The following is a 27,584-nucleotide window of genomic DNA, read 5'->3' on the forward strand; positions in this document are numbered from 1 at the left end:
CCCTGTCAGGGGTGTCAGATTGAGCACGTAAGTGTCTTTTAATATCTCCAGAGCCCAAGGATTTTGAATTCTTTGACATGTTGACGTCATAGAACAGTTATGTAGCAGGGTGTATCGAATCTCACCGGTTTATGACATAAAAAGAAAGAAAAACTAGCTAAGTGCGCAGACCTCACCATTCACACGTCCGACCCCCGCATGGCGCCACGTGACTCTCGACTTTTTATGACCTTAAATTTTGGGAAAACTGAATTTAAGACATTTTAAGACTTTAAGGATCCGAGGTAACCCTGGATGATGTTTACCTGGTAGTTCCAGGGTCGCCCACTCAGCATCTCCACACACTGGAAGCCTGATGTCATACATTTGGCAGTGAACACAGTGCCTTCTGGGAAGAGTGTCATATCAATGCTCTGACCCAGATCGATGAGAGCCAAACCGTGCTGTAGATTATCCTGCTCAAAGCAGTCATTCTCCAGAAACCTGAATGAGAGAAGAACAGAAGAAAACTCGTCTTCGTTGGAAATCATTGGGACTGCATCAGTCTGGGTCAAAGCAGATGTGCATTGATGGGCATATTCTATCATAATGACCTGCAAAGGCAAAACACAGTAGCTACACATTTTGTGATAATTGCCTTTGATTCTGAAATTGTGTCTCTTACGGGCTTTTCCACTGCACGGTACAGCTCGACTCGACTCTGCTTGCTTTTTGGAGGTTTTCCACTGTGGATAGTACCTAGTACTTTTTTTAGTACCACCTCGGTCGAGGTTCCAAGCGAGCCAAGCCGATACTAAATGTGACGTCAAAACCCTGCAGATCACTGATTGGTCAGAGAGAATCGTCACTACCAGCGTCACTGGATTTGTGACACAGGACATCACCCCGCTAGTTTTAAAGTTAGCAACAGCTATAGCAGTATCATTTGTTCACGCGACTTTCGAATTGTAAAAAGAAATGGTTGTGCGCAAAACCACGCCGTGGTCAATAAACGAGGTGCAGACGTTCCTCTCGTTAGTAGCCGAGGAGAGGATCCAACGAGAGCTGGATGGGGCGATGCAAAGAGGCGGCGCAACTATGACGATCAGCCTATAATCCCACCCACGTTGAGGCTGCACTAAACTGCAGTGGAAAAGCAAGCTCAGAAAAGTAAAGTGAGCAGAGTCGAGTCGAACCGTAACGTGGTGGAAAAGTGCCATTAGACTCTCTACGATCTGTCCTGTGACAGGCAGGTTAAGCTCAACTATGCTCAGATTCAGAGAAACCGTGTGTGAAAACTGCAGCAACTACAGAATCTGCACTCATACAAATTAACTTTAAAGCCATTTTCCCTCAGTTTCAGTGTTGCCAGTGTTGTGCTTTGCCCTCATGAGGCAGTATTACTGCATTATATAGCATGTATACTGTGCACAGTATGTAAATTATTTTTGTATGCATAGAATACCCAGATGATCTACTACATTTGCCAATATGTGCATTATACAACAGAATGTACTGCACAGAATATAGGGCTGGGCCATATGGCTACAAATATTATATCTCGATATTTTTCAGCCTATATTCAATATATATCTCAATAATTGAGTATTTGCTCTGAATTAGCATAAAAGTGATTATTTTTTTCAGTGGAATCACAATTTCATAGTTTTGCACTAAATGAACACAAGGAAGAATTACATTTAATACATTTCATTTATATGAAACCAATACAACCAATACAGTATAAAAAACAATATTTAGCAACATATATTTAAAAAAAAAAAAAAATTGTGAATGAAAGGTGTGCAAAAACTATATCTTGACTTATTTTTTGGAACCCAGTTAAATATTATTATAATACAGAAATATTATTACCAGTATGTGACCTAGTCATATTTATTATTATAATGTAATACTGAATTATTACTATTATTATTATTTTGAGGATTAGATTTGTTTTATGTATTTCTTATATACTTCCCATTCACCTGGAGCTTTTATTTTGGCAGTAACAGCAGTGTTTAATGGTTTACATTGTTCCTCATTTCAAATTTGGTCAAGCGCAGTCATCTTTTCTGTGATACGGTGTCACGTTTATAGATTTTATTTAACAACTCATATTGGTTACAAATGTTTTTAATTGTGTGAATGTGTGAATCTGCAGCATGTTGCTTTCACAACTGCTCAGACTACTGAAAAACAACTTATGAATCATGAGTCGCGCTGTGCGTGCACACAGGAAAGATCTTCACCCGTTCACTCTGAATCTCACAGAACATGTATTAGTTGAATTATTATACTGCAAAAGGCTGCGATTTAATCACATTGATTATTAAATCGCAATACTGCCATTAATGATGTTGTTTTGATTAACGGTGCAGCCTTCAATGTTTGTGAAATTAGTCTAATAACTCTCTTTAGGAATCGAAGTAGTCAAATAAAAAGTGCATTAAAATCAAAATCATAGCAATATTGCTTCATTTTATATTGCAATCAAAATCATTGCGATAATATAGTGAATATTCGATATATGGCTCAGTCCTAACAGAATACTGTATACCACTAGCTGCATTTCCATCCAACTATTTTTATGCGCATTTTCAAAATGCGCATAAGAAATCCTGAATGGAAACACTTGATATGCGAATAAACTCAAAATTCGCATAAAATTTAATGCACTAGGAGGTGGATTTTCTAGAGTTTTTCATTAGTTAAAATGCGCATTAAAGTGATTGAAACGGTTTATTTGCATGAGCGATGATGTTTCATGACCATTTGTAAAGCGTGATGGCAATGTGCTCGTCAGATGGTATAGGTGTGCGAGAGCTTGATGTGACTGGCTCAACGAAAGGCCCGACCATGGCACAAAATTCTTCAAATGTAACCCTGGTTAGTCAGGAAGAGCTTCACCCACCGATCGTCGTTAAAGTGGGTCCTCACAATCCACCAGAACTGTTTTGAGCTCAGGTGCTCCCAGGTATATGGAGGCTGTTGGCGAAAGGGAATAGCCATTTGAGCCCTCATTATGTGAGCTATTGCACGTATTCTGCCATGTCTCCCGGCAGCATTTAATATCATAACGTACAATTGCTTTATTACAGCTAATACAACTCTCCCCAAAGCAAAGAGGTCGTACAGCTGATCCATGACAAAAAGGCGTGCTCCTTCAAGATAATGCACATTTACAGTTCATGGAAATGCGCAATGTTTTGCATTGCCTTTTGTTGAATTTTCAGAAATGTGCATTAAAAATGCTAAACATTTTGATGGAAACGCAGCTACTGACTTGTCCTGGTTCATTTATCACACTGAAAAACGTAAAAGTAATATCGGTCACAATTTTTAACATCTCTTCCTTGACTCATTATTTGATCGAAGTACCTCTCTCCCAAAAGGAAGTTGTCAGGTTTGATGTCAGCATGTATGATGTTGGTCTGGTGTAGCTGCTCGACCATGTGCAGTATGCAGACAGTGAAGTAGAGCACTAGAGGCTGAGGCATCACCTTCTCACTGCGGCTCTTATACAGATTAATAGCACTCTAGGAGGAGGAGACAGGAAAACACATCAGTTCACTTTTCACATTTAAAATATTTCAGAAAATAAGTTTTGTCCATATCAAGTTTATTACTGCATACTAAAACTATTGATTTAAATTTTTTTTGGTAAAAAAAAAAAAAAAAAAAAAAGTAAAATCAAACTAAAAACTATAACGACACAAAATATATATATATATTTTTAAAAACTACCTAACGTAAATAACAAAACAATATCCCATCTCTGAGGACTGGCATGCCAAGACAGCATATATAAAAATATATTGATTTTGATGCAGGTTTGGATTTGTGTTTGAAATTATGCATTATTGTCACGGTCCTGTCACTCTGTCAGTCTGGGTTTTGGTCTGACAGGACCGTGGCATTATCCGCTCATGTCTGTCTTTGTGTAAGTGCGCGGTTTCGGTTATATTCCCTGCCGCGTGCTCTTCTGTCTGTTGTGTTTCATGTCTAGAGTATGGTGTCTGGGTCCTGACTTGTCTAGTTCGGTTCTGGTCTGGGTCTGGACCTGGACATTCATACTCCTTGTCTGTCTGTTATTGACGTGGGTGCATCGTGCTCATCTTGGCTGCATGTACTCGCTTCAGTAATCTATGTCGGTCTTTGTGTCTGTCTCTCACGTCTGCGCGTTGAACTTGCTTTACGCCGTGTGCCTGGGTCACGAGCTGTCTTCATGTTTGTGCTGAGGTTCAGTCACTTCAGTAAGGTGTCGGGTGTGCATGTGGCCGAACTTTCACACAAGTGTCTTCTCTCGTCTTGCTTGTCGATTGGCATGAGTGTATATCGCCTCATTGTCTTGGCAATGTGCACTCATGCCAATCGGATGTTTTGCCTTCTTGCAAGAACATGCGGCTTTGTTATTGTTTCTGTATCGCCGCATGCTTCTCTGTCTTACGTCACACCCCACATCCTTGTTTGCTCATTGTTTAATTGGTAACACCTGCCCTTTATTAACCCGCTTGATTTCTCTCCCTATTTTAGTTTCCTCGTGTTTGCGGTCCAGTGCCAGTTCATCTTGTTATCTAGTCAGTCCTGTATATGTTTTCCTGTGTCTCAGTCGGTCCTGAATCCCTGTTCCCGTAACCTGGTCCAGTCGGTCCTGATACTCTGTCCCCTTCTGCCCCAAGCCTGGATAACCCTTTGTCCCCTTCGGGGTTGTTTATGTTTTCCCGCTCGTGGGAGTTTGTTTTGGTTAAAGTATTTTTGATTTTGAACTCTGCATTTGGGTCCTCATCTCTGCAACAACCGTGACACATTATAACCACCTTAAACTTTGCTGTTGTCATGAGTCAGACAGCTTGTTTTCGATCAGATGTGACCAAAAACTAGAGATGGGAGTCGCAAGGAATTGAAAGATTCAGTTTCTGATTTCTCTCAACGATTTTGATTCATTAACAGTTCTATTAACGATTCTTACTTTTGAGGAAGAAATATTTGGAAATAAGAAATGCAAGCTATATTGCATTTACTGCCCTCAACACTCTGATGCCAAACTAAGAGGTAATTTCAGATTTTGATAGAGAACATAACAAATCAGAGATAAAATACAATCCTTGAAAAAGGCATGTTTTCACAGACCTTTTAATGACTTTTCAAAAGGCATAAATTCAATCCAATAATTAATCCTGCTGTAACTATATATTAAAAATTCTAAACAAAACCAAAAATGTGCTCTGGAAAGAATTAAGAGACCACTCCAATTTTTTCTTAAATCAGCATCTCTACATGTATGGCAGCCATTCCATTCCAGTATCTGTTGAATTCCAGCACAAGCACACCTCATTCTGCTTAATGAGGTACTGATTAGGTGATCACCTGAACCAAATCTTATTTAATGAGGAAAAGCATAAAAACCACTGCTGTCGTCATCACTATCCTCTTGCAATAGGATCAGCTGGATGGCAAAAACAGTGCTAGTAGTACCACAAAAGTAATTGGAATCAAAAAATAACTATTGACAATGCCAAGTCAAAAAAACTAAAAGAGAATTTTTCAGTGAGGAAAAGAAGGGTTTAATTCTGACTTCACTAGCAGAGAGATACAGTGAGCATAAGTTTGCTTCCATCCTTAATTTCAAAGATGGCGGTTCATAAGAACAAGGTTAAGCAGCAGACATTGGGGACAACAAACCTAGAGGGCGAAAACGACTCTCCACTGACCGGGATGACCGCCAAGTCATTCGAATGTCACTCAACAACCGTAGGATGACATCAAATGACCTACAAAAAGCATAGCAAACGACAGCTGGGGTGAAGTGCATGGCGAGGATGGTTCGATACAGGCTCCTAGAGGCAGGGCAGAAGTCGTGCAAAGCTAGAAAAAAGCCTTTCATCAATGAGAAGCAAAGAAGAGCCAGGCTGAGGTTTGCAAAAGACCATAAGGATTGGCCCGTAGAGGAATGGAGTAAGCTCATCTTCTCTGATGAGTCCAATTTTCAGCTTTGCCCAACACCTGGTCGTTTAATGGTTAGAGGAGATCTGAAGAGGCCTACAAACCACAGTGTCTTGCCCCCACTGTGGAATTTGGTTGAGGATCGGTGATGATCTGGGGGAGCCTTAGCAAGGCTGGAATCTAGCAGATTTGTCTTTGTGAAGGATGCATGAATAAAGCCACATACAAGGTTATCCTGGAAGAAAACTTGCTTCCTTCTGCTCTGACAATGTTCCCCAACTCTGAGAATTTTTATTTTTTTTTCCCAGCAGGACAATGCTCCATGCCACATAGCCAGGTGAATCACGGTGTGGATGGAGGAGCACCAGATCAAGACTCTGTCATGGCCAGCCCAATCTCCAGACCTGAACCCCATTGAAAACCTCAGGAATGTGATCAAGAGGAAGATGGATGGTCACAAGCCATCAAACAAAGCCGAGCTGATTGAATTTTTGTGCCAGGAGTGGCATAAAGTCACCCAACAGCAATGTGAAAGACTGGTGGAGAGCATGCCAAGACACATGAAAGCTGTGATTGAAAATCAGGGTTATTCCACCAAATATTGATTTCTGAACTGTTCCTAAGTTAAAATATCAGTACTGTGTTGTTTAAAAATGAATATGAACTTGTTTTCTTTGCATTATTCAAGGTCTGAAAACACTGCATCTTTTTGTTATTTTGACCAGTTGTCAATTTCTGCAAATAAATGCTCTAAATGACAATATTTTTATTTGGGAGAAATGTTGTCAGTAGTTTATAGAATAAAACAAAAATGTTCATTTTACTCAAACTCATACCTATAAATAGTAAATCCATAGAAACTGATAATTTTGCAATGGTCTCTTAATTTTTTCCAGAGCTGTATAGTCATACATTTATTTTTTATTTATTTTTTGTACAACAAAACTCATGTGTATGAGGTGTTTTTGATTCACTAAAAAAAAGATCTGGCTCATAAGAGTAATTCATTCGGGACTCGGACAACACTGGTCATGCTGTGTTTTGCACTATAGATTGAATATAGGAGGCAGCACTGCTGCTGCAGGAAACACTGTATTTTAGGAGGGTGTTCTGTCCGCATCAGCAGAAAAATGCATGTTCAAGAAACATTAATGGAACCGAAGATCATGACAATCATACAGTTCTGGTATTTTTTTATTTTTTTTTAAATGGAACCAGTTCCGAAATAAGAACAGGTTCTCAATTCCCAACCCTACAGAATACAGACAGTGATAACACTAGATGACCCTGACAAATTTAACACTAAAACATTTTTATTACACGGTGGCCTGGAATATTCTATTTTGATTGGTCAATGGTGCCATCTAGCGGTCTGTTATTGCTCTGTAACAACCTCAGCTCCACGTATCAGACCGCTCATCTGGGGTCTGCGAGCCGTCTCTCCTGCTTCACATAGCACTCTGCGAAACTCAAATCAGTGTTTCATGTGCATTTATTTATTTATTTGGAAAGTAGTCTTTTAATAAGATGCATTGTGAAGAACAGTTAGACATTAATTAATAACAAAATAAACACCAACAGAACTCCAATGGAGGTTGATTTCAGCTGTTTAGCGATGTATTTCTTCTCACATAATTGCAAAATTTCAATGCAAATCTATGTTTCATGTTTTTTTGTTTGTTTGGCAAGTCGTCTTGTAATAGGCTGAATAATGAGTCAGACAGTCATTTTCATATCAACAGAACTCTGACAGACACCGGAGATTAATTTCAGCTGTTCAGCGATTTCTTTCTTCTCAAATTTGATAATTTCAATGCAAATCAATATTTTATGTCCATATATTTATAGATTTGGTTAGTAGCCATGTATAAAGCAGGATAATGTACACTCAGACGGTTATCATCACAAAAAAAAATCCCTTCACCCTGTCAGGGTTTATTGTGCAATAACAATTATCATCCATCCATGTTCAGCAGCCGTTTGTCCTACGTAGGGCTGCGGAGGTGCTGGATCCTATCCCAGCTGTCTCAGGCTGAAGGCAGGGATGACTGTACATTATCCCTTACTTACCTTATATCAGTTAACAAACGAACTTTGGCAGCCCTAAAGTACTCAAACTAAATTCATTGAACAACAACAACTAAAACAAAAGAAATCTGAAAAAATTAAACTAAAACTAACATGAAAGCTTATGAAAATTAAATTGAAAATAAAATAGAAATAAAAACTAAATTAAAAACTAGTATAATGATGCCATAAACAGTAACTACAAAGTGGCACAATAAACACTGATTCCAAAATGAGTGATAAAGTAATAAAAAAAAATATCCACTAGATGTAGACTCAATATTCTCACCAGTAATGTGCCACAGTTGTGCAGCTCTCCGATGAGGACGCTGCCATTGGTGAAGAGGTGAGCAGTGTATATGGTGTTAAAGAGATGTCGTACACTGGGCTGCAGGCGGCCGTTCAACTGGCTGTCAATGTAAAACTCCCAAGGGTTCGCAGGCTTCTGCACCTGTGAGCAGCAGTGGAAAACAAGAAGACATTTAACGCATGTCGTAGTACAAAGCTGCTAGTCACTCTGTTTTTACTTACACAGCAAACATACGGTTTCTAGAACTAGAAAAGGCCCATTAAGTTAAAGGTGATGTTTGATCATTTTCTATGTAAAAATACTTTTCTTATATCACAGCTTCAGAGACAAATGTAAGTAAAGATATCATGGGTTAATTTCCCCAGAGGCTATCTAACACTAGCTTAAGCCTAGTCACACAAAGCGCACATTTTCACCACGACAAGCCATTAAACTGAAATGCCTTCTTCACACTGTGTAAATTCACAGCAACAAACTGTTGTAATTTTTTTGCCATCAGGCATTCATTTTTGTTTCCTTGCTCGTCAACAAAAATGTACAAAAACATGTGCTTTCATTCACTTATGCAAACTTTTTGCAGTGCTGACAAAAAGTCATGTCACGCTCTGTGTATAAAGTTAAGAAGCAAAACTTTGCTGCCTTGAAATTCTCACTAATATCTTTGAATTAGATGCCAGTGTCTGGGACAATATGCATTGAAAAAAGCACTATTGAATTTAATTGTTTGCTCCTCACCTTCAGGAAGAGTTTTTGTGTAGTCATGAGGTTGGTGGCCTGGTATACTGTGGCAAAAGCCCCCTGTCCGAGCACAAAATCCACTCGCAGTGACTCTCCCGCTGAGGGTGAAAGATGAAGATATAAAAATGATGAGGTATCATTCATGTCTGAGGCACAAACTGTGTGGGAGTTACATGCAAAAGCTTAATAGGAAGGGTTAGGGTTTTTTCTCTAACGTTAAAGGAATAGTTCACCCAAACATGATAATTCTGTCATCATTTATTCACCTTTATGTCGTCTCAAACGTATGACGTATGTCTTTATTTCTTCTGCAGAACACAAAGAAATTTTGATGGCAATATGAGGTGATTATATCCATATAATGCAAGTCAATGGTGTCCAACACTTTCAAGCTCCAATAAAGACATAAAGGCATCATAAAAGTAATCCATATGACTCCAGTGGTTTAATCCATGTCTTCTGATGGGATACGATCGGTTTTGGGTGAGAACAGATCACAATTTAACTCCTTTTTCACTATAAATTTTACATCTGCAGTCTCCTCAGCGCGATCATGATTTAAATGCATGAGCAGAGTGCTGTACACGCTTCAGAAGACATGGATTAAACCATTGGAGTCGTATGGATTACTTTAATGATGCCTTTATGTGCATATGACATCCGTCATATGGCTATAAACACATTTAACATCTATAAAACTTCTTCATTTGTGTTCCGCAGAAGATAGAAAGTCATACGAGTTTAAGATGGCATAAAAGTGAATAAATAATGAGAATTATCATTTTGGGTGAACTATTCCTAAGCATGAGCAATAGTAGTTTGATGCTTGCCTTAACAAACACCACTTATAATAGACCATAACAGACAGTCTTGTTTGGAGTTTATGGCTAGTTTAGAATGACTCACCGATCTGTACAGTCATTTTAGGAGTGATGGTGGGCAGCCGACAGCTCCAGACAGTGAGGTTAGGGTGGGATGTGAGAGGAGGCTGCAGGTTCGACAGCAGAGAGACTATCAGGTCCTCATCCCACGGATCTGACACTAGATTCACACAGGCTGCAGAAATAATGAGATGATGAGCGCATACTAGACACAAGCCAAAGTCTGTATATGTAATGCATTATAAAATTATTCTTAATGCAGTATAATGCAGGCACTGTAAGCATGGGTGTAATTATCAATTTAACAATACATCGCAATCTTAATTTGACCAATCCAGATACTGATTCTTCTTTTTTCTGATTAACACTTTTTATTGATTCACACAATTGACAAAGAAAAGCAAAACATATGTTCACAGAATCAACATTTAACCCCCCATTATTACCTTCCCCCCTCCCAATCCCCACCCTGACCCTCAACAAATATCCCTGTGGTCAAACGAGTACACAAAAAAAAAAAAAAAAAAAAACCACAAGAAAAAAAAGAAAAAGAAAAAAAAAAAACCACACACATTTAAAACTATACTTCTCTCTCCACTGCCCCTTCCCGAGAGCCCTCCAAGAAGGCCAAATAGCTGGCCCATTTCCTATCAAATGGATCTATGTTTCCCAGCCTTCTACATGAAATTTCCTCGAATGCTGCCACCCTCCCCATCTCTGTCCACCACTCTTGAAATGAGGGCACACCAGCCGACTTCCATCCCATAAGAACAATTTGTCTGCTGATCATAACACTGGTTAGGACCCAATTTTTTTATGTGTTTATCCCCTATATTAATGACCACCCTATCGGCAAAATGAAATTGCCCAATACGTCACACATAAAACTTTGAACCCTCAACCAAAATTCTTGGATATTAACACACCACCAAAAAACAAATGTTGTGTCGCCATCTTCTGATTGGCATCACCAGCAGGTGAGGGTGTCTTTCAGACCAAGCCTATACAATCTAGAGGGGGTCCAATAGAATCGATGTAAAATCTTGAATTGCATAAGGCACACCCTTGCATCTCTAGATACAGACTTAACATTTTTTAGAATCCTAGCCCACAATCTATCCTCCAATACCAAGTTTAAATCTTTCTCCCATAATTTCTTGATAGAAGTTAAAACTCTGTCCCCCAGACTCTGAATTAGCCGGGAGTAATACACTGATGGCTCATGACCTTTTCCAAAAGCAGTAATAACCACTCCCAGAGTATCTGCCGCTTTAGGGGGGTGTATACTACTCTCAAAAATAGTACAGGGCAGGTGGCGCAGCTGTAAATACCTAAAGAACTGATATCTGGGAATCCCAAAATGTTGAACCAAATTTTCAAATGATCTCAACACTCCACTCTCATATAAGTCACCGAGTGTAGTAACCCCCCTCACAATCCACTCTGACCAACAGAAAGGGGACTTATTAATACATAATTTGGGGTTCAGCCATAAGCTCGAGGCAACATTTAAATAAATGTCCGAATTAAACACTTTGGACACTTTTATCCATACCGAGTGCAAATGTGAGATAACGGGGTGTAACTTAACTTCTCAGATTAGTTTGACAGAAAGGCTTTGCAATGGCGAAATAGGAGCATGAACTTCCTGTTCAATACAAAACCAGGGAGGGGCTTTCTCAGGTGGAAGCGACCAATGAGCCAAATGTTCAAAAAATCTTGGGTAGGCCTAGCCCACCTTTGTCAATCAGCCTATTAAACTAATTGAAATGTAATCTGGGACTTTTACCATTCCAAATGAAGGACTTCACTATGCTATCAAATTGCTTGAAATAAAGAGAGGGGGACATCTACAGGGAGAGATTGTAGCAGGTAGTTGAATTTTAGAATACAATTCATTTTAATTACATTAACCTTCCCAATCATAGATAAATGTAATGAAGCCCACATCGCTCGAAAACCTTTTTATTAAAGGGTCAAACTTCACTAACTAAATCACACAAATTTGCCGGGAATAAAATACCCAAATACTTAATGCCCTGTTTGGGCCACTGAAAGGCACCCGGCTGAAAAGACGTTACCGGGCAGTACGCTTTCAGAGACAAAGCTTCGGATTTAGACCAATTAACTCTGTATCCTGAGAACTTAGAAAAGGAATTAACAATTCTGTTGAGGCAAGGCATAGATCTAGTGGGGTGAGAGACGAATAATAAAATATAATCTGCGTAAAGCAAAAGCTTATGCGCCATACCTCCCGCCATTACCCCTGGAAAATCATCTTCCTTTCTTATCACGGCTGCTAATGGTTCCAAGACAAGACAGAACAATAATGGGGAAAGAGGGCAACCCTGCCGGGTGCCCCTATCCAGAGTAAAATAATCTGAAATGAATCCATTTGTTTATACTGCTGCTACTGGTTGTCTATAAAGTAACTTAATTCAAACAATAAAAGTTTTCTCGAACCCATACATTTACAAAATCTTAAAAAGATGATCCCATTCTCTCATATCAAACGTCTTTTCGGCATCAAGTGAGATAGCAGTGACTGGAGTCTGATCATTCGCCACTGACCACATGATATTGATGAAACGCCTAATGTTATCAGAAGAGCTACGGCCCCGAATAAACCCCACCTGATCTATATGTATAAGAGATGTCTTAACTTTACTTAATCAGTTAGCCAAAATTTTTGACAATATTTTAACGTCTAGCTGGATCAGGGATCCTTTTTAAGAATCATACCGATCCGGGCTTGTGTCATGGTTGCGGAAGCTTTTCATTCTTTAATGACTCCGTATAAACTTCTAGCAAAATTGTAGCCAATACTGTAGCATAAGATCTAAAAAATTCAGCGGCAAAGCCATCTGGCCCCGGAGACTTACCTGTAGGCAAGGCCTTAATTACCTCACCAAGCTCCTCCAAGGTTATCTCAGAATCAAGATAATTTTTTTGCTCAGCCGACAGTTTAGGAAGTTCTAATGGTTCCACAAAGTTTCTAATATCTTTATCAGTAGATGAAGATGTGGAACAATAAAGATCAAGATAGAATTCTTTAAAAGCATTATTAACATCAGTGTCCAAGGTAAATATTAAACCACTAGCATTTTTCACTGAGGGAATGGTAGAAAAACTCTCTCTGTTTTATATAGCTAGCCAGAGCTTCCCTGCCTTTTACCCCAACTCAAAATATGACTGTCTTGCCCTGAAGAGCCAAAACTCCACCTTCCGTGACAAAATAGTATTATATCCATGTTTCAGCCAGGTCAATTCTCTGAGGCCATTAGATGACATTCGGTGCTTCAGCCCTGCATCGGCACTTTCAATATTCCCTTCCAATTCCACAAGTTCTTGTGCTTTGGAGTTTTTGGTGAATACCGCATACTGTATGATCCGGCCCCTAAGAACCGCCTTAAGTGCCTCCCAAGCCATGCCCACAGAGGATACTGAGGACCAGTTGGTCTCCATATAGACATTGATTTCAGCCTTTAGCATTTGTTGGAATTCAGGATTTTACAAGAGGGATACATTAAAGCAGCAACTATAGGATTTCCTTTTCTTCATATGTGGCAACACCTCTAAACACACCAGGGCATGATCGGAGACTAAAATGTTTCCAATTGAGCAATCAACGACAGATGAAATGAGGGACTTAGATATAAGAAAAATCTATTCTACAGTAAATCTTATGGACTGATGAAAAAAAAATAAAAAATTATAGACCCTACCAGGTGGGTCAAAAGTCTCCAAATATCTGTAAGACCAAGATTTATTACACATCCTGTGAAGCATCAGTGTTGCTCTAGGGGGCTTGCACACTTTTGCTTCACTATGATCAAGGACTGAGTCCATCAAAAGATCTCCTCCCAATATTATATCATAAGGGGTGCCAGCGGCTTGCAACATCTCTTCAAGATCTATAAAAAAGCCCTGATCATCAATGTTAGGTGCATACATATTAGCCAAAATAAGACTTTGTCCCTGAATTTCAGCTAAAACAATAATGACTCTTCCTAATTTTTCTTTACTCTGTTTGATACATTTGAATTGTAGATGTTTACTTATCATTGTAATGACTCCCCTGCTCTTACTTGAGCCAGCACTAAAGAAAACATGTCCACCCCATATCTTTCCAAATTTTTCAGCTTCCTGCAGAGAAAGGTGCTTTTCTTGAAGAAACACGATTATATTTCTTACGCTTAAGAAGAGAAATAACCTTCCTTCTTTTTATGGGTGCCCCAACCCATTCACATTTCACGTGGAGAGACACAATCCACTCATATTAACATTTGACATTTTGACATAAGAAAAAAATAGATCGTGTGTGAAAGACAAGATTATAAAGACCACATTCCAACATTAGTGCAACAATCAAACCCCGAACTTCCCCTAGAACAAAAAAAAATAAATAAAAAAAGAAAACAGAAAAAAGAAAAACGTGCTCATTAACCCCGCGCACGACAGCGCCAACTGGCGTCGATCCCTCCAAACTCAAACAGTCCATGTATGCCTATGACAGCCCCCACGACAACTTTGCCATCGGATTGCTCAAGTCCGGTGCTTCTATACACATTTTGTGAGACAGAATTACACAGCAAAAGATAATCTATAAAACACACTCCAGCCAATAGGCAGAATAAACAGAGCATGTAGCTTCATCCATAAAACTGTCTTGAAGGTGTGTTATTCTGCAAATTGAACTCCAGCCGATAGGCAGCACTAGCACAAAAAAAATGTGCAGGTTCTTCAAACTGTCAAGTGGATGTTCAGTGAGCCGGTCCATTCGGCTGCAACATGAGTGCAAGCAAATGACTTACTCCAATGACTTTGCCAGAAATACTCCACAAAATAAACTCCAGCCGATAGGTGGAATAAGCACAAAGAGTGTGTAGATTCATCCACAAAACCATCCCGAAGGTGTGTTGCTCTACAAAATAAACTCTAGCCGCTAGGCGGAACCAGCACATAAAGAGCACGCAGAATCTTCAAACAGTCAATTGAATGTTCAGTGAGTTGGTCCACTCGGCAGCAACGTGAGTACAACAAGATGACTTACTCCATTGACTTTATGAAGTACATTGCTTGCTGTGGGCATGTGAATGTTTTACGGCCATCCTTAGCATCTATTCTAAATTTGGCCAGGAATATCAGTGCAAAAGCGACCTTCCGTTGATGTAAAAGTTTCTTGTATTCCTTGAATCAATCACATTTCTCTCATCGAGTTCGCATAGTCTGGGAACAAGAAAATGCTGTGGTTCTTCCAAGAAAGTCTTCCTTTACTCCTCGCCTCACATAACACAAGATCTTTATCAGATGATCTCAGAAATTTGGCCAGAATTGATCGGAGCCCGTCTCCCTCAGCGGATCGCAACCCTGTGAGCTCGTTTGATTTCTAGCTTATGGCCTCCAGATATTGATTCTTAAATCCCCATATTTTACTCTATGTGCAACCCTCTACAGTGCAAGTAAATCACTTGCTTATGCAACCCAAATTTCACGCCATGCAATTAAAAATGTATATATTTGGCCACTGGCTGGTAAATGTTGAGATTTCACTCAGCAGTGATTGTTTGGTATAGTGGAGAAGAAATTCAGCTGCGAGATCCTTTCACTCTGTTGAGAGTAAAAGTTTGGTTTGACTCATTCCGTGTAATGTGTATCCAAATACGAGATCCACACAATCCATTTGTCATTGAATAATGTAATTGAATATCCTTTCTGTTCTTTACAGTCAGCTGTTGATCAAAAACAACAAAAGAAAACATCTAGAGAAGCCATTTGAATCCACTCTCGTTAATATATGCCTAACCAAAACACTTCTGTGAGACGCTCGCTGAAATGCCGCCATTCTTTTTTTTTTTTTAATTTGGAATGCCCAATTCCCAATGCGCTCTATGTCCTCGTGGTGGCGTAGTGACTCGCCTCAATCCGGGTGGCAGAGGACGAATCTCAGTTGCCTCCGCATCTGAGGCAGTCAATCCGTGCATTTTATCATGTGGCTTGTTGAGCGCATTACCATGGAGACATAGCGTGTGAAGGCTTCATGCTATTCTACGCGGCATCCACACACAACTCACCACACGCCCCACCGAGAGCGAGAACCACATTATAGCGACCACGAGGAGGTTACCCCATGTGACTCTACCCTCCCTAGCAACCAGGCCAATTTGGTTGCTTAGGAGACCTGGCTGGAGTCACTCAGCACGCCCTGGTATCGCAACTCCAGGGGTGGTAGTTAGCATCTTTACTTGCTGAGCTACCCAGGCCCCACTGCCGCTATTCTTGAGGAGACACCAGCATTTTAGCAAGTGTTCTACTTTTGGAGCATCTCACTGTGGTTGTCATGTCTCACTAGTTTTCAGTGCCCCGAGTCATAACACAGGGTCCTAAAAAAACAGTGCTTAAGTTAAATGTAGTTTGAAAAACGGTTCTCAAGACCAATGCATTCTGTGTTCCGTCTTCGAGCGCAAAAGCACATCTGTGGAAGGCTGTCCTGCCTGTTGTTGTCTTTGGTTTGACGAGGCGTGTTGCCTGTACAGATGGCGAGCTGACTGCCCTCTACTGCATCAAGGATATGATAAGAATATGGATCAATACCCAGCCCTAATGCATGGAGGCTTATAATACACCATACAATCAGTTGTTAATTCTCTAAAATAAATACACACCGATCAGCCACAACATTAAAACCACCTGCCTAATATTGTGTAGGTCCCCCTCGTGCTGCCTAAACAGCGCCAACCCGCATCTCAGAATAGCATTCTGACAGAGCGGTTATCTGAGTTACCGTAGACTTTGTCAGTTCGAACCAGTCTGGCCATTCTCCGTTGACCTCTCTCATCAACAAGGCATTTCCATCCACAGAACTGCCACTCACAGGATGTTTTTTTGTTTTTGTAAATTCTAGAGACTGTTGTATGTGAAAATCCCATGAGATCAGCAGTTACAGAAATACTCAAACCAGCCGGTCTGGCACCAACAATCATCCATGCCATTATCTACTCAGCCAATCGTGTGGCAGCAGTGCAGTGCATAAAACCATGCAGATATGGGTCAGGAGCTTCAGTTAATGTTCACATCAACCATCAGAATGGGTAAAAAAATTTGATCTCAGTGATTTGACATGATTGTTGGTGCCAGATGGGCTGGTTTGAGTATTTCTGTAACTGCTGATCTCCTGGGATTTTCACGCACAACAGTCTCTAGAATTTACTCAGAATGGTGCCAAAAACACCCAGTGAGTGACAATTCTGTGGACAGAAATGCCTTGTTGATGAGAAAGGTCAACAGAGAATGGCCAGACTGGTTCGAGCTGACAAAATCTATGGTAACTGCTCTGTACAATTGTGGTGAGAAGAATATCATCTCTGAATGCTGTTCTGAGTATCGTTTTGGCGGCACGAGGGGGACCTACACAATATTAGGCAGGTGGTTTTAATGTTGTGGCTGTAATATATTTACACCTTTAAAGAATATTATAATGCATTAAAATATGTAATGAACACCCAATTTCAAGTGTTATTTTGTACAGTATGTATTGTGTGTATTGTTATATAATGCACTTACTAAAAGATAGATGAATAGTTTACAATTCATACAATTATTAGGCCTAGTTATATAGTTACATTTATTAATATTAAGTTAATATTACAATTATTAGAATGTTACAATGATTAATTTAAAGATGATAATGAATTACAATGCAACATGTTTTATAAGGCATTATGAATAGCTTTACAATGCCTTAAGAAAACACCACAAAAATACATCCGGGTCAAATTGACCCCAAAATATATTCATAATGCCTTGTAAAACATGTTGCATTGTAATCTTTAAATTAATCATTGCAACATTCTAATAATTGTATTGAGAGAGAGACAGAGAGAGAGAGGAGTTCACACATTTTGCATACCGAAAATTACTTCGTGACAGTATTTTCATGATAATTAAGCATACTTCCCCCTCAGTATTATAATGCATCTGGATGTTTTACTTTTGAGCTGGTTTGCAGTACTCCCAGTGATGATTCACATTAGATTCTCATTATAACTGTAATACAGTAATTAAAATCATCCTGTCCAGACAAAAAAAATAAATAAATGCATATATGAAAGGGATAACAACAAATACCAAAATAATGTTCAAGTACTTTACGATTTAAATATACATTTAAACAAATATTTGTTTGCATTACAGTAATAAAAGTGACATTTTTTTGCATTATGGTAATGAGAATTGGTGGGAAAATGCAATTAACTGTCATGAAAATGTCACAATTACAAAAATAGTAATGGTCCTAAAAATAGGCTTGATTTTCCTTAAGCAAAAAAATCTTTTTGCTTTTGATTTTGGGGTGAAATATGACCCGCACATGTACTTGACAAGATTTCACCCATATAATTCGTTATAATACAAGTAAAGCATTAGCAAGTTTTCATGCACAGACAGCAGTCAGTCACTGAAACAGCTCAGGAGTGCAGTGATGGCAATAATACCTGGTCTGGATGTGTCCATGGGGCTCATAGGAACTTCCACTCCACCGACAGCCGTCTGAGCAGGACTCGGTATAAGCGTTGTGTTTGCTCTTGCAGGAAAAGCGATTTTCTTGGAGCTCTGTGGTGGGGTGGCCATGACGTCCAGATCTGGTTCCGTTGACCATTGTGGGCTGTTGGTGCAGAGCCAGTTTAGTCCTGGTGCTGGGTCTGGACTCATGGGCTCTTCCTGAGCTGGTTTAGATGCTTGCTTTGGACTCGTAAAGAGAGACTCATGAAACGTCGGCAAAATCTTTGCCCCAGATTTCCGCTGCTGGAATGATTTCTTGGGATGGAGAACTTCTAATTCCTGTTGAGCTGAGAGCACATCTAAATCGTGCTCTGCCAATGGCTCTTGATTCATTGCCCACAGGAAGTCTGGTTTGGTTGCTTTCTCTGGACTCTGGTAGATGGTCCAGGCAGGCTTGGCGATGACGCTCCGTTCTGCTCCGGAGGTCAGACTCATCATAACATCAAGATCTGATTCTGCTGTATGAGCAAAGCTGTCCATCTGTAACCAGTGCAGTCCCGGAGCAGGTTTTGGACTCATCAGGACATCTTGCTCACAGAGGGACCTGCTAACAACATCCTGACTCTCCAATGGCTTCTTCAAGGACTTGTGCCTGTGAAAGGACCTCTTCGGCAAGAGAACATCAACTGCGTCTTGATGCACTGGGACATCTCTATCAGGGGCATCTATTTTAAAGTGTATTGGATCCACTTCTGGCTCTTTCTCTGGGCTCCTATAGATGCTCCAGCTGGGTCTGGTGCTCGTGTTGATTGACTTCATGGACTCGTCCTCTACCCTCAGGGTTGTCTGGTCGGGGAAGGACAGAGCGGCCAGCGGATGCCTGCTGCTGCAGGTCATTTGGCTTTGTTGGGCCAGAGAAAGCCCTTGACTCTGATGGGCCAAAGGCACGCCCTCTCCAACAATAGTGCCTTGAGCCCGCATGCTGCATTCTGCCACCTCGGACGGCTTCTCATCTGCTGGACTCTGCTCCAAGATTGGACTGAAGGCAAACAAGAAACTGGCCAATCAATTACAAGAAACATTAAGCACTTTTCCACCTTCAGGCCGAATGGTTTTATGCACGTTAAGTTAACGTTTGGTTAAATTACAAACTGCTCCCAGCTCGGAATTCTCTCAGGATGGAAAACCATGCTGATGGAACACTTGACATCACTTGCATGATTAGTCACTTGATTTGTCTACAATTTATCTAAGGGGTTTTAAAAATCATTTTAGAGATTGCACTCACAAAGAGAAATTGCTAGCCAATTAAATACTTTAGAGCAGAGCATAACGAGAAAAATGTATATTCACTATAGAAATTCCCATGACTTTTTTAGGCCTGGAAAACACAATATTAAAAGTCCCTGATATTTTCAGGTTTTCCATGATCGAAGGAACCCTTTTCGTCATCCAGGTATTGCAGAAATTCTCATTTTATGCATACTGCAAAAATAGTACGGTAGTACGCCATTCCAAACATATCTACCATTTTAATATAAAACATTGTCATTTACATCAAATGGGACAAAAAAAAGAATAAGTTGTCACAGAGCAGTCTACGTAGGCAGAATTTTAAGACATCATGGGCTTCTAAGATCTTATTTTGGACAAATTATTAATACGTTAACTACAGTTGTGCTCAAAAGTTTGCATACCCTGGCAGAAATTGTGAAATTTTGGCAATGATTTTGAAAATATGACTGATCATGCAAAAAATTTATTTTATTTAAGGATAGTGATAATATGAAGCCATTTATTATGTATTAGTTGTTTGGCTCCTTTTTAAATCATAATGATAACAGAAATCACCCAAATGGCCCTGATCAAAAGTTTACATACCCTTACAGACACACAAGGTGACACACACAGGTTTAAATGGCAATTAAAGGTTAATTTCCCACACCTGTGGCTTTTTAAATTGCAATTAGTGTCCATGTATAAATAGTCAATGAGTTTGTTAGCTCTCACGTGGAAGCACTGAGCAGGCTAGATACTGAGCCATGGCGAGCAGAAAAGAAATGTCAAAAGACCTGCGTAACAAGGTAATGGAATATTATAAAGATGGAAAAGGATATAAAAAGATATCCAAAGCCTTGAAAATGCCAGTCAGTACTGTTCAATCACTTATTAAGAAATGGAAAATTTGGGGGAGTTCACGTGGCGCCATGCGAGAAGCAGATGTGTGAGACACGAGCTCTGTGAACTTTGCTAGTTTTTAAATTATTTTCATGTTATAATCCGGTGAGATTCGATACACCCAGTTACAAACTTGCTCTTTGAGGTAAACATGGCAAAGAAGTCAAAATCCTCTGACTCTGGAGACAGACACTTACGTGTTCAAGCTGAGGCCTCTGGCGGCCCTGTGAGCCGGGGACTCGATTTGGAAAGCACGTCGAGAGAAGAAATTCAGCGTCAACTGTCCAACATCTCGGTAATGCTGATGAAGGTTGTTGCTGACTTGGAGGATCTCGCTGTAATACGTCGATCGATTACGGCGATGGAAACAAAATTCTCTGAGTTGTTTACAAGAGTGACAGAAGTTGAAAGACGGATCGATTATCTTGAGTCATCAGAAAGGGAATTATCTGCTAATCCGCCCGCATCCAAAACAGATTTGGAATTAATTTCAGAAAAACATGAGCCGAAGGAATAACATACGAATTGTTGAAAGTCCTGAGCATGAAGAGGGCAGAGATTTGGTGAAATTCCTGGACGAGCTCTTCCCGAGTCTCCTCGACATAACAGACCATAAACTGGAAATCAAGCGAGCTCACAGAGTCCCTGCTCGCAGATCTGCTGAGGGAGACAGGCCCCAATCGATTTTGGCCAAATTTCTGAAATCATCCAATAAAGATCTCGTGTTGCGCCAGGCGAGGAGCAAAGGGAAGCTTTCTTGGAAGAACCATAATATTTTCTTGTTCCCGGACTATGCGAATTCGACAAGAGAGAAACACGATCGGTTCAGGGAATGCAAGAAACTCTTACACCAACAGAAGATAGCTTTTGCACTGATGTTCCCGGCCAAACTGAGAATAGAAACGAAGAATGGTTGCAAAGTATTTACATGTCCAAAACAGGCACTCTCCTTCATAAATACATTGGAGTAAGCCATTTGATGTTTCTTATATTAGTGGACTGCCTCGTTGTTGAGAAACTCCATTATCTGAGAAAGCTGGGTGCCATTTTTGTTTCTTTTTGCGTTGGCTCCGCCTAGCAGCTGGAGTTTGTCTTATGGCATGACTCCAAGAAAATTTTGCATTGACGGAAGATCTTTTTTACACTGAAGTTCCCGGCCAGATCGAGAATGGACACTATGGATGACCGCAAAATATCTACAAGCTCACATAAAGGACGTCTTTTATAAAGTTAACGGGCTGAGTAAGTTATGGTGTATTTTATTTTATTTTTTTTGCATGGCCTCCGAGTTAGTTTGGCTCTTGATCATCCGAGGAACAGGGATGCCGGTTTTGTTTTTCGTGCTGGCTCCGCCTAGCGGCTGGAGCTTGTTTTGTGGAATTACACTACTTCGGGACAGTTGTGGATAAATCTGTTCGTTCTTTGTGCTTATGCCTCCTGTTGGCTGGAGTTTGTTTTTGTGGAGTATTTTTAAGGGACAGTAGAATGATTACGTCATCTGCTGCACTTATAACAGCTGGCTCACTGAACATTTGTTTGTCTGTCCGAGGAAACTGAACGGCTTTATATCAGCTGGAGATTGTTTTGTGGAGGAACACACCTTCGAGACAGTTCTGTGAATGAATCTACATGTTTTTTCTGTTATTCTGCCTGTTGGCTGGGGTCTGTTTTACAAAATATTTTCTGTTATGTAATTTTGCCTCACAAAATTTGTGCAGAAACATCGGACTTGAATAATCCGATGGCAAAGTTGTCACGGGGGTTCTCGTAGGCATACATGGACTCTGAGTTTTGAGGGATTGCCACTGGTTGGCGCTGTTGTGCGTGGGGATTAATGTTCATGTTTTTCTTTTTTCTGTTTGTTTTGTTCGGGGGGGAAGTTTGGGGTTTGATTGTTGCATTAATGGGTAATCTTGTTTTTGACGCACAATTTTTTTTATTTTTATTATATCAATATGTCAAATGTTAATATAAATGGATTGTCTCTCTCCATGTGGAATGTGAATGGGTTGGGGCACCCTATAAAAAGAAGGAAGGTTATTTCTTTTCTTAAACGTAAGAAATATGATATAGTGTTTCTTCAAGAAACACATCTTTCCCCGCAGGAAGCTGAAAAATTTGGTAAGATATGGGGTGGACATGTTTTCTTTAGTGCTGGTTCAAGTAAGAGTAGGGGAGTCATTACAATGATAAATAAGCATCTACAATTCAAATGTCTCAAACATATTAAAGATAAATTAGGAAGAGTCATTGTTGTTTTAGGAGAAATTCAGGGGCAAAGGTTGATTTTGGCTAATATTTACGCACCTAACGCTAATGATCAGGGCTTTTTTATAGATCTTGATGGGATGTTGCAAGCTGCTGGCACCCCTCATGACATAATATTGGGAGGAGACTTTAATCTTTTGATGGACTCAGTTCTTGATCATAGTGAAGCAAAAGTGTGCAAGCCCCCTAGAGCAACACTGACACTTCACAGGATGTGTAAAAATCTTGGTCTTGCAGATATCTGGCGACTTTTGAACCCATCTGGTAGGGATTATACATTTTTTTCATCAGTTCATAAGATTTACTCTAGAAAAGATTTTTTTTTATATCCAAGTCCCTCATTTCATCTGTTGTGGATTGATCAATTGGAAACATTTTAGTCTCAGATCATGCCCTGGTGAACTTAAGAGATATTGCCACATACAGAGAAAAATAAATCATATAGTTGGCGCATTAATGTATCCCTTTTGCAAAATCCTGATTTCCAACAAATGTTAAAGACTGAAATAAATGTCTATATGGAGACCAACTGGTCCTCAGTATCTTCTGTGGGCATGGCTTGGGAGGCACTTAAGGCTGTTCTTAGGGGTAGGATCATACAGTATGCCTCATTCACCAAAAAATCCAAAGCACGGAACTCATGGAGTTGGAAGGAAATATTAAAAGTGCCGAGGCAGAGCTGAAGCGCCGAATGTCGTCTGATGGTCTCAATATATCAGATATACAGATATAATACTATTTTGTCACAGAAAGTGAAGTTTTGGTTGTTCAGGGCAAGACAGTCATACTTTGAGTCAGGGGACAAAGCAGAGAAGCTATTGGCTAGATATATAAAGCAGAGAGTCTTTTTCGATCATTCCCTCAGTGAAATCTGCTGGTGGTGAAATATTTACCTCAGCCATTGACATTAATAACGCCTTTTGCCATGCAAGAAGCAGACGTGTGAATGACGAGCTCTGCGCACTTTGCTAAATGTTTTATTATTCTTGTTGGGCCTCATGTATTCAGATAGAAGACAAAGGCAGGCCTAACACAGTCGTAAAACCTAACTCAGGCCCCCACATACCAGGTCATAAATTATACTGATAAAAATCATGTCAAAATCAAACAAAGGGAGTCCAAAACAGACTACAAATCCCATGAAGCCTTGCTCACTAAAGGATCAAACTCTCAACTCCTACTGGATGAGGCACACGACAGAACGCACCTCAACCATGACATCATCAGGAGTAGAAATACCTCTGAAATGCTTCCGGGATTTGCTTCCAGCAACTTTGCTCACCGTGTGTAGATGCAGCTCATCGCTGCTCTCAGGTGCAGCCTTGTGGCACAAGGAAGTAACGTCCGACTTAAAACTATGGCCATACAATCTCCATCTCGCTGGACGAGTTGAAATTACTCTGTGTTCCACCGAACACTCTAACGGATCCGAAGGAGACCGCCGAGCAATCCACATCTTCATCCGTTTGCCTGCAGAAGTGAAGAGTAAAGATTTCTCTTCCCTCTTCAATCAAGTCAACGTCGCTGATTTCTCCGCCAGCCCCCCGAGATTCAGCAGCCGTACCGCCCGCCGACAGAGTGAGGAAACGGCCTCCCGTCATCACCCGATCCTCGAGGAACCGGGTCGGAGTTAAAGGACGGATGAACACACATTCTGCATTCTCATGCGATTCAAGTAAGAGGTTTACGTCTGGGCAGAGATAGAATATTATAGTGTGTTATTCTTGTGTACCAAGGTTATTGCTTGTACAGTTTACGGACAGCCATGTCCGCTCATTATTAATACTCAGGGTATTAATTATCACGAATTTGATTTGCTGTATTGTGGTTCAACCACACTGGACTGTTGTGCATTTCCGCCATCGCGGGTGAGACTGGCAAACTGAGTTTATCCATTAAAGAATCAAAGACCGGGATGGTTTACAAGCCATCCACCACGTCTCTGAGTGATAAACTAACAGCTGCTTTCTCTCCCACGATCGCGAAATCGGCTTTGGGGCCGTCACTTAGTTCTCTCTCTCTCGTACTAAACACACACACACACGCAACCCCTCACAAACATTCTGGCACAAATTTTTGGCTAGTAGATAGCTTTGTGATAAAGCTCTGCTTTGACCCTAAGCTACCATTGACTGGTTTCTCTCTGCCCACATTCGCGGCCATATTCCCTGGCCGGAAGTCTCGTGTGACATACTCTCCACGAGAGTCACGTCCGTCATTTTGTGCGCATCCCTCCTTACACACACACACACACACACACACACACACACACACACACACACACACACACACACACACACACACACACACACACCTTATTTGTTATAGGATTATTTTAGTTTCCATATCTAATCATATCACTGTTTAGTTTGTAGTTGTAAGTCGGAAGTTTATTGACTGCATTGTATTAATTATTAATTGATATTACTGTATAAATAAACTTTGTTTATATTACAAAGAGAAGTGCTTTGGTTTGTTTTGCATACACCTGTGTCATGCTGACGGGATGACAGTGCTCGGATTCAAGCCTTCATTCATTGTTTTTTTCCCCGAAAATCGATATTCTTCGGATGTCGATTTTCCTAAGAAAACAATCTAATATTGAGACTGTTATAGTATCTGGTAATTAGTCCCTGACTCCAGGGTGGTGCCCCGTCAATGTTAATCCTTATTAATATTCTATTGATTTTTGATAATTGATAATTATCTTTGATGATTGTTGAATTTGAATGATCAATAAGCTAGTGTTAATTTTAATAAATGTTTCATCGATGTTAACCATTAACGATTATCTTTGATAATTGTTGATTTAAAGGATTAGAAAAAGCTAACATTGATTCTCATCAATGTTCTATTGATTTTAATAATTAATAATTGTCTTTGATAATTATTAATTATTGCTAATAACCAAACCCACTCCTAAACGTAGCACACTACATTTACTGGAGCCCCATATGAGGTTTTAATGAGTTAGATTCAATTAATTAAAATATTAATTAATAACTAAAGAAATAATTATTAATTATTTCTGATAGTAACACTGATCTAAACAACCAGTAAAACTATACATTCTCATGTTATAATCTGGTGAAATTCGATATACCCAGTTACACATTTGCTCTTTGAGGCAAAACATGGCAAAGAAGTCAAAATCCTCGGGCTCTGGAGACATTAAAAGACACTTACGTGTTCAGGATGAAAGCCCCGACAGGCCTACAGACCGGGGACTCGATTTGGATGGCACGGCGGGAGAGGTGATCCAGCGTCAGTTGTCCTACATATCGGTGATGACGAAGTTCCTTGCTGACTTGGAGGATCTCGCTGTAATACGTCGATCGATTACGGCGATGGAAAAAAAATTCTCGGAGTTAGTTACAAGAGTGTCGGATGCTGAGAAACAAATAGATTATTTGGAGTCTTCGGAGAGGGAATTAACCGCTAATCCGCCCGCGACCAAAGTTGATCTGGAATGTATTCTTGAAAAGCTCGAAAATCTGGAGAATAGAAGCCGCAGGAAAAACATCAGAATTGTTGGAATTCCTGAGCATGAGGAGGGCAGAGATATGGTGAAATTCCTAGACGAGCTCTTCCCGAGTCTGCTCGACAAAACAGGCCACAAGCTGGAAATCGAGCGAGCTCACAGAGTCCCTGCTCGGAGATCTGCTGAGGGAGATAAGCCCCGATCGATTCTGGCCAAATTTCTGAATTCATCCGATAAAGATCTCGTGTTGCGCCAGGCGAGGAGCAAAGGGAAGCTTTCTTGGAGGAATCATAATATTTTCTTGTTCCCGGACTTTGCAAGTTCGACAAGAGAGAAACACGATCGGTTCGAGGAATGCAAGAAACACTTACATCAGCAAAAGATCACTTTTGCTCTGATGTTCCCGGCCAAACTGAGAATAGAAACGAAGGACGGTCGCAAAGTATTTACATGTCCCAATCAGGCAATGTCTTTTATTGAATCAATGGGTGAGTAAACCATTGGATGTTTCTCATGTGAGTGGGTCGACTTGCTGTACTTACTCTGGCTTTTGAGGAAGCTGGGCGTCATTTTGTTTTCTTTTTGCATTGGCTCCGCCTAGCGGCTGGAGTTTGTTTTGTGAATAACACTTTCCTTAAAGAAGCTTTTGCATTGACGGACGATTACTTTTGCATGGAAGTTCCCGGCCAGTTTGAGAGTGGACACTATGGATGACCGCAAAATATCTACAAGCTCACACAAAGGATGTCTTTTATAAAGTTGACGGACTGATTAAGTCATGGTATATACTTTTATGCGGCCTCCGAGTGAATTGACTTGACCATCCGGGGAACCGGGATGTCGGTTTTGTTTCTTTTTGTGTTGGCTCCGCCTAGCAGCTGGAGCTTGTGCCATTTACGGGACACTGGAATGATTACCTCATCCGCTGAACTCATAACAGCTGGCTCACTGCACATTAGTTTGTCTATCTCTGAAACTGAACTGTTTTATATCAGCTGAAATTTGTTTTGTGGAGGATCACACCTTTAAAACAGTTCTGTGAATTAATCTACATGTTCTTTGTGTTCATTCTTCCTTTTGGCTGGGGGTTATTTTACAAAGTGTTTTCTGTTATGTCATTTTGCTTCACAAATTTGTGAGGCAAAATTGTGCAATCCGATGGCAAAGTTGTCATGGGGACTCGTGGACGTTCATGGACCTTTTGAGTTTAAAGGGATTGTCACCGGTTGGCGCTCTC

The 27,584-nt window shown here is 40.3% G+C and overlaps 1 protein-coding gene across 2 annotated transcripts in view; it reads right to left on the bottom strand.

Annotated features, from left to right (window-relative positions):
• LOC127410272 (mitotic checkpoint serine/threonine-protein kinase BUB1-like) overlaps positions 1-27,584 on the bottom strand; it is a 65,539-nt gene that overhangs the window by 5,157 nt on the left and 32,798 nt on the right. The window contains exons 18-24 of one of the 2 annotated variants that reach the window (XM_051645458.1): positions 18,414-19,459; positions 9,947-10,096; positions 9,038-9,138; positions 8,282-8,443; positions 3,361-3,518; positions 2,894-2,967; positions 350-483 (exon numbers count right to left, since the gene is read on the bottom strand). In XM_051645458.1, the coding sequence (XP_051501418.1) occupies positions 2,943-2,967; positions 3,361-3,518; positions 8,282-8,443; positions 9,038-9,138; positions 9,947-10,096; positions 18,414-19,459 (1,642 nt within the window). In that variant the 3' untranslated portion in view covers positions 350-483; positions 2,894-2,942. Of the gene's footprint in view, positions 1-305; positions 484-2,893; positions 2,968-3,360; positions 3,519-8,281; positions 8,444-9,037; positions 9,139-9,946; positions 10,097-18,413; positions 19,460-27,584 lie in introns of those variants that run through there. The other variant, XM_051645457.1, reaches the window with a different exon arrangement.

The sequence above is a fragment of the Myxocyprinus asiaticus genome, chromosome 19 (assembly GCF_019703515.2).
Source record: "Myxocyprinus asiaticus isolate MX2 ecotype Aquarium Trade chromosome 19, UBuf_Myxa_2, whole genome shotgun sequence".
Classification (NCBI taxonomy): domain Eukaryota; kingdom Metazoa; phylum Chordata; class Actinopteri; order Cypriniformes; family Catostomidae; genus Myxocyprinus; species Myxocyprinus asiaticus.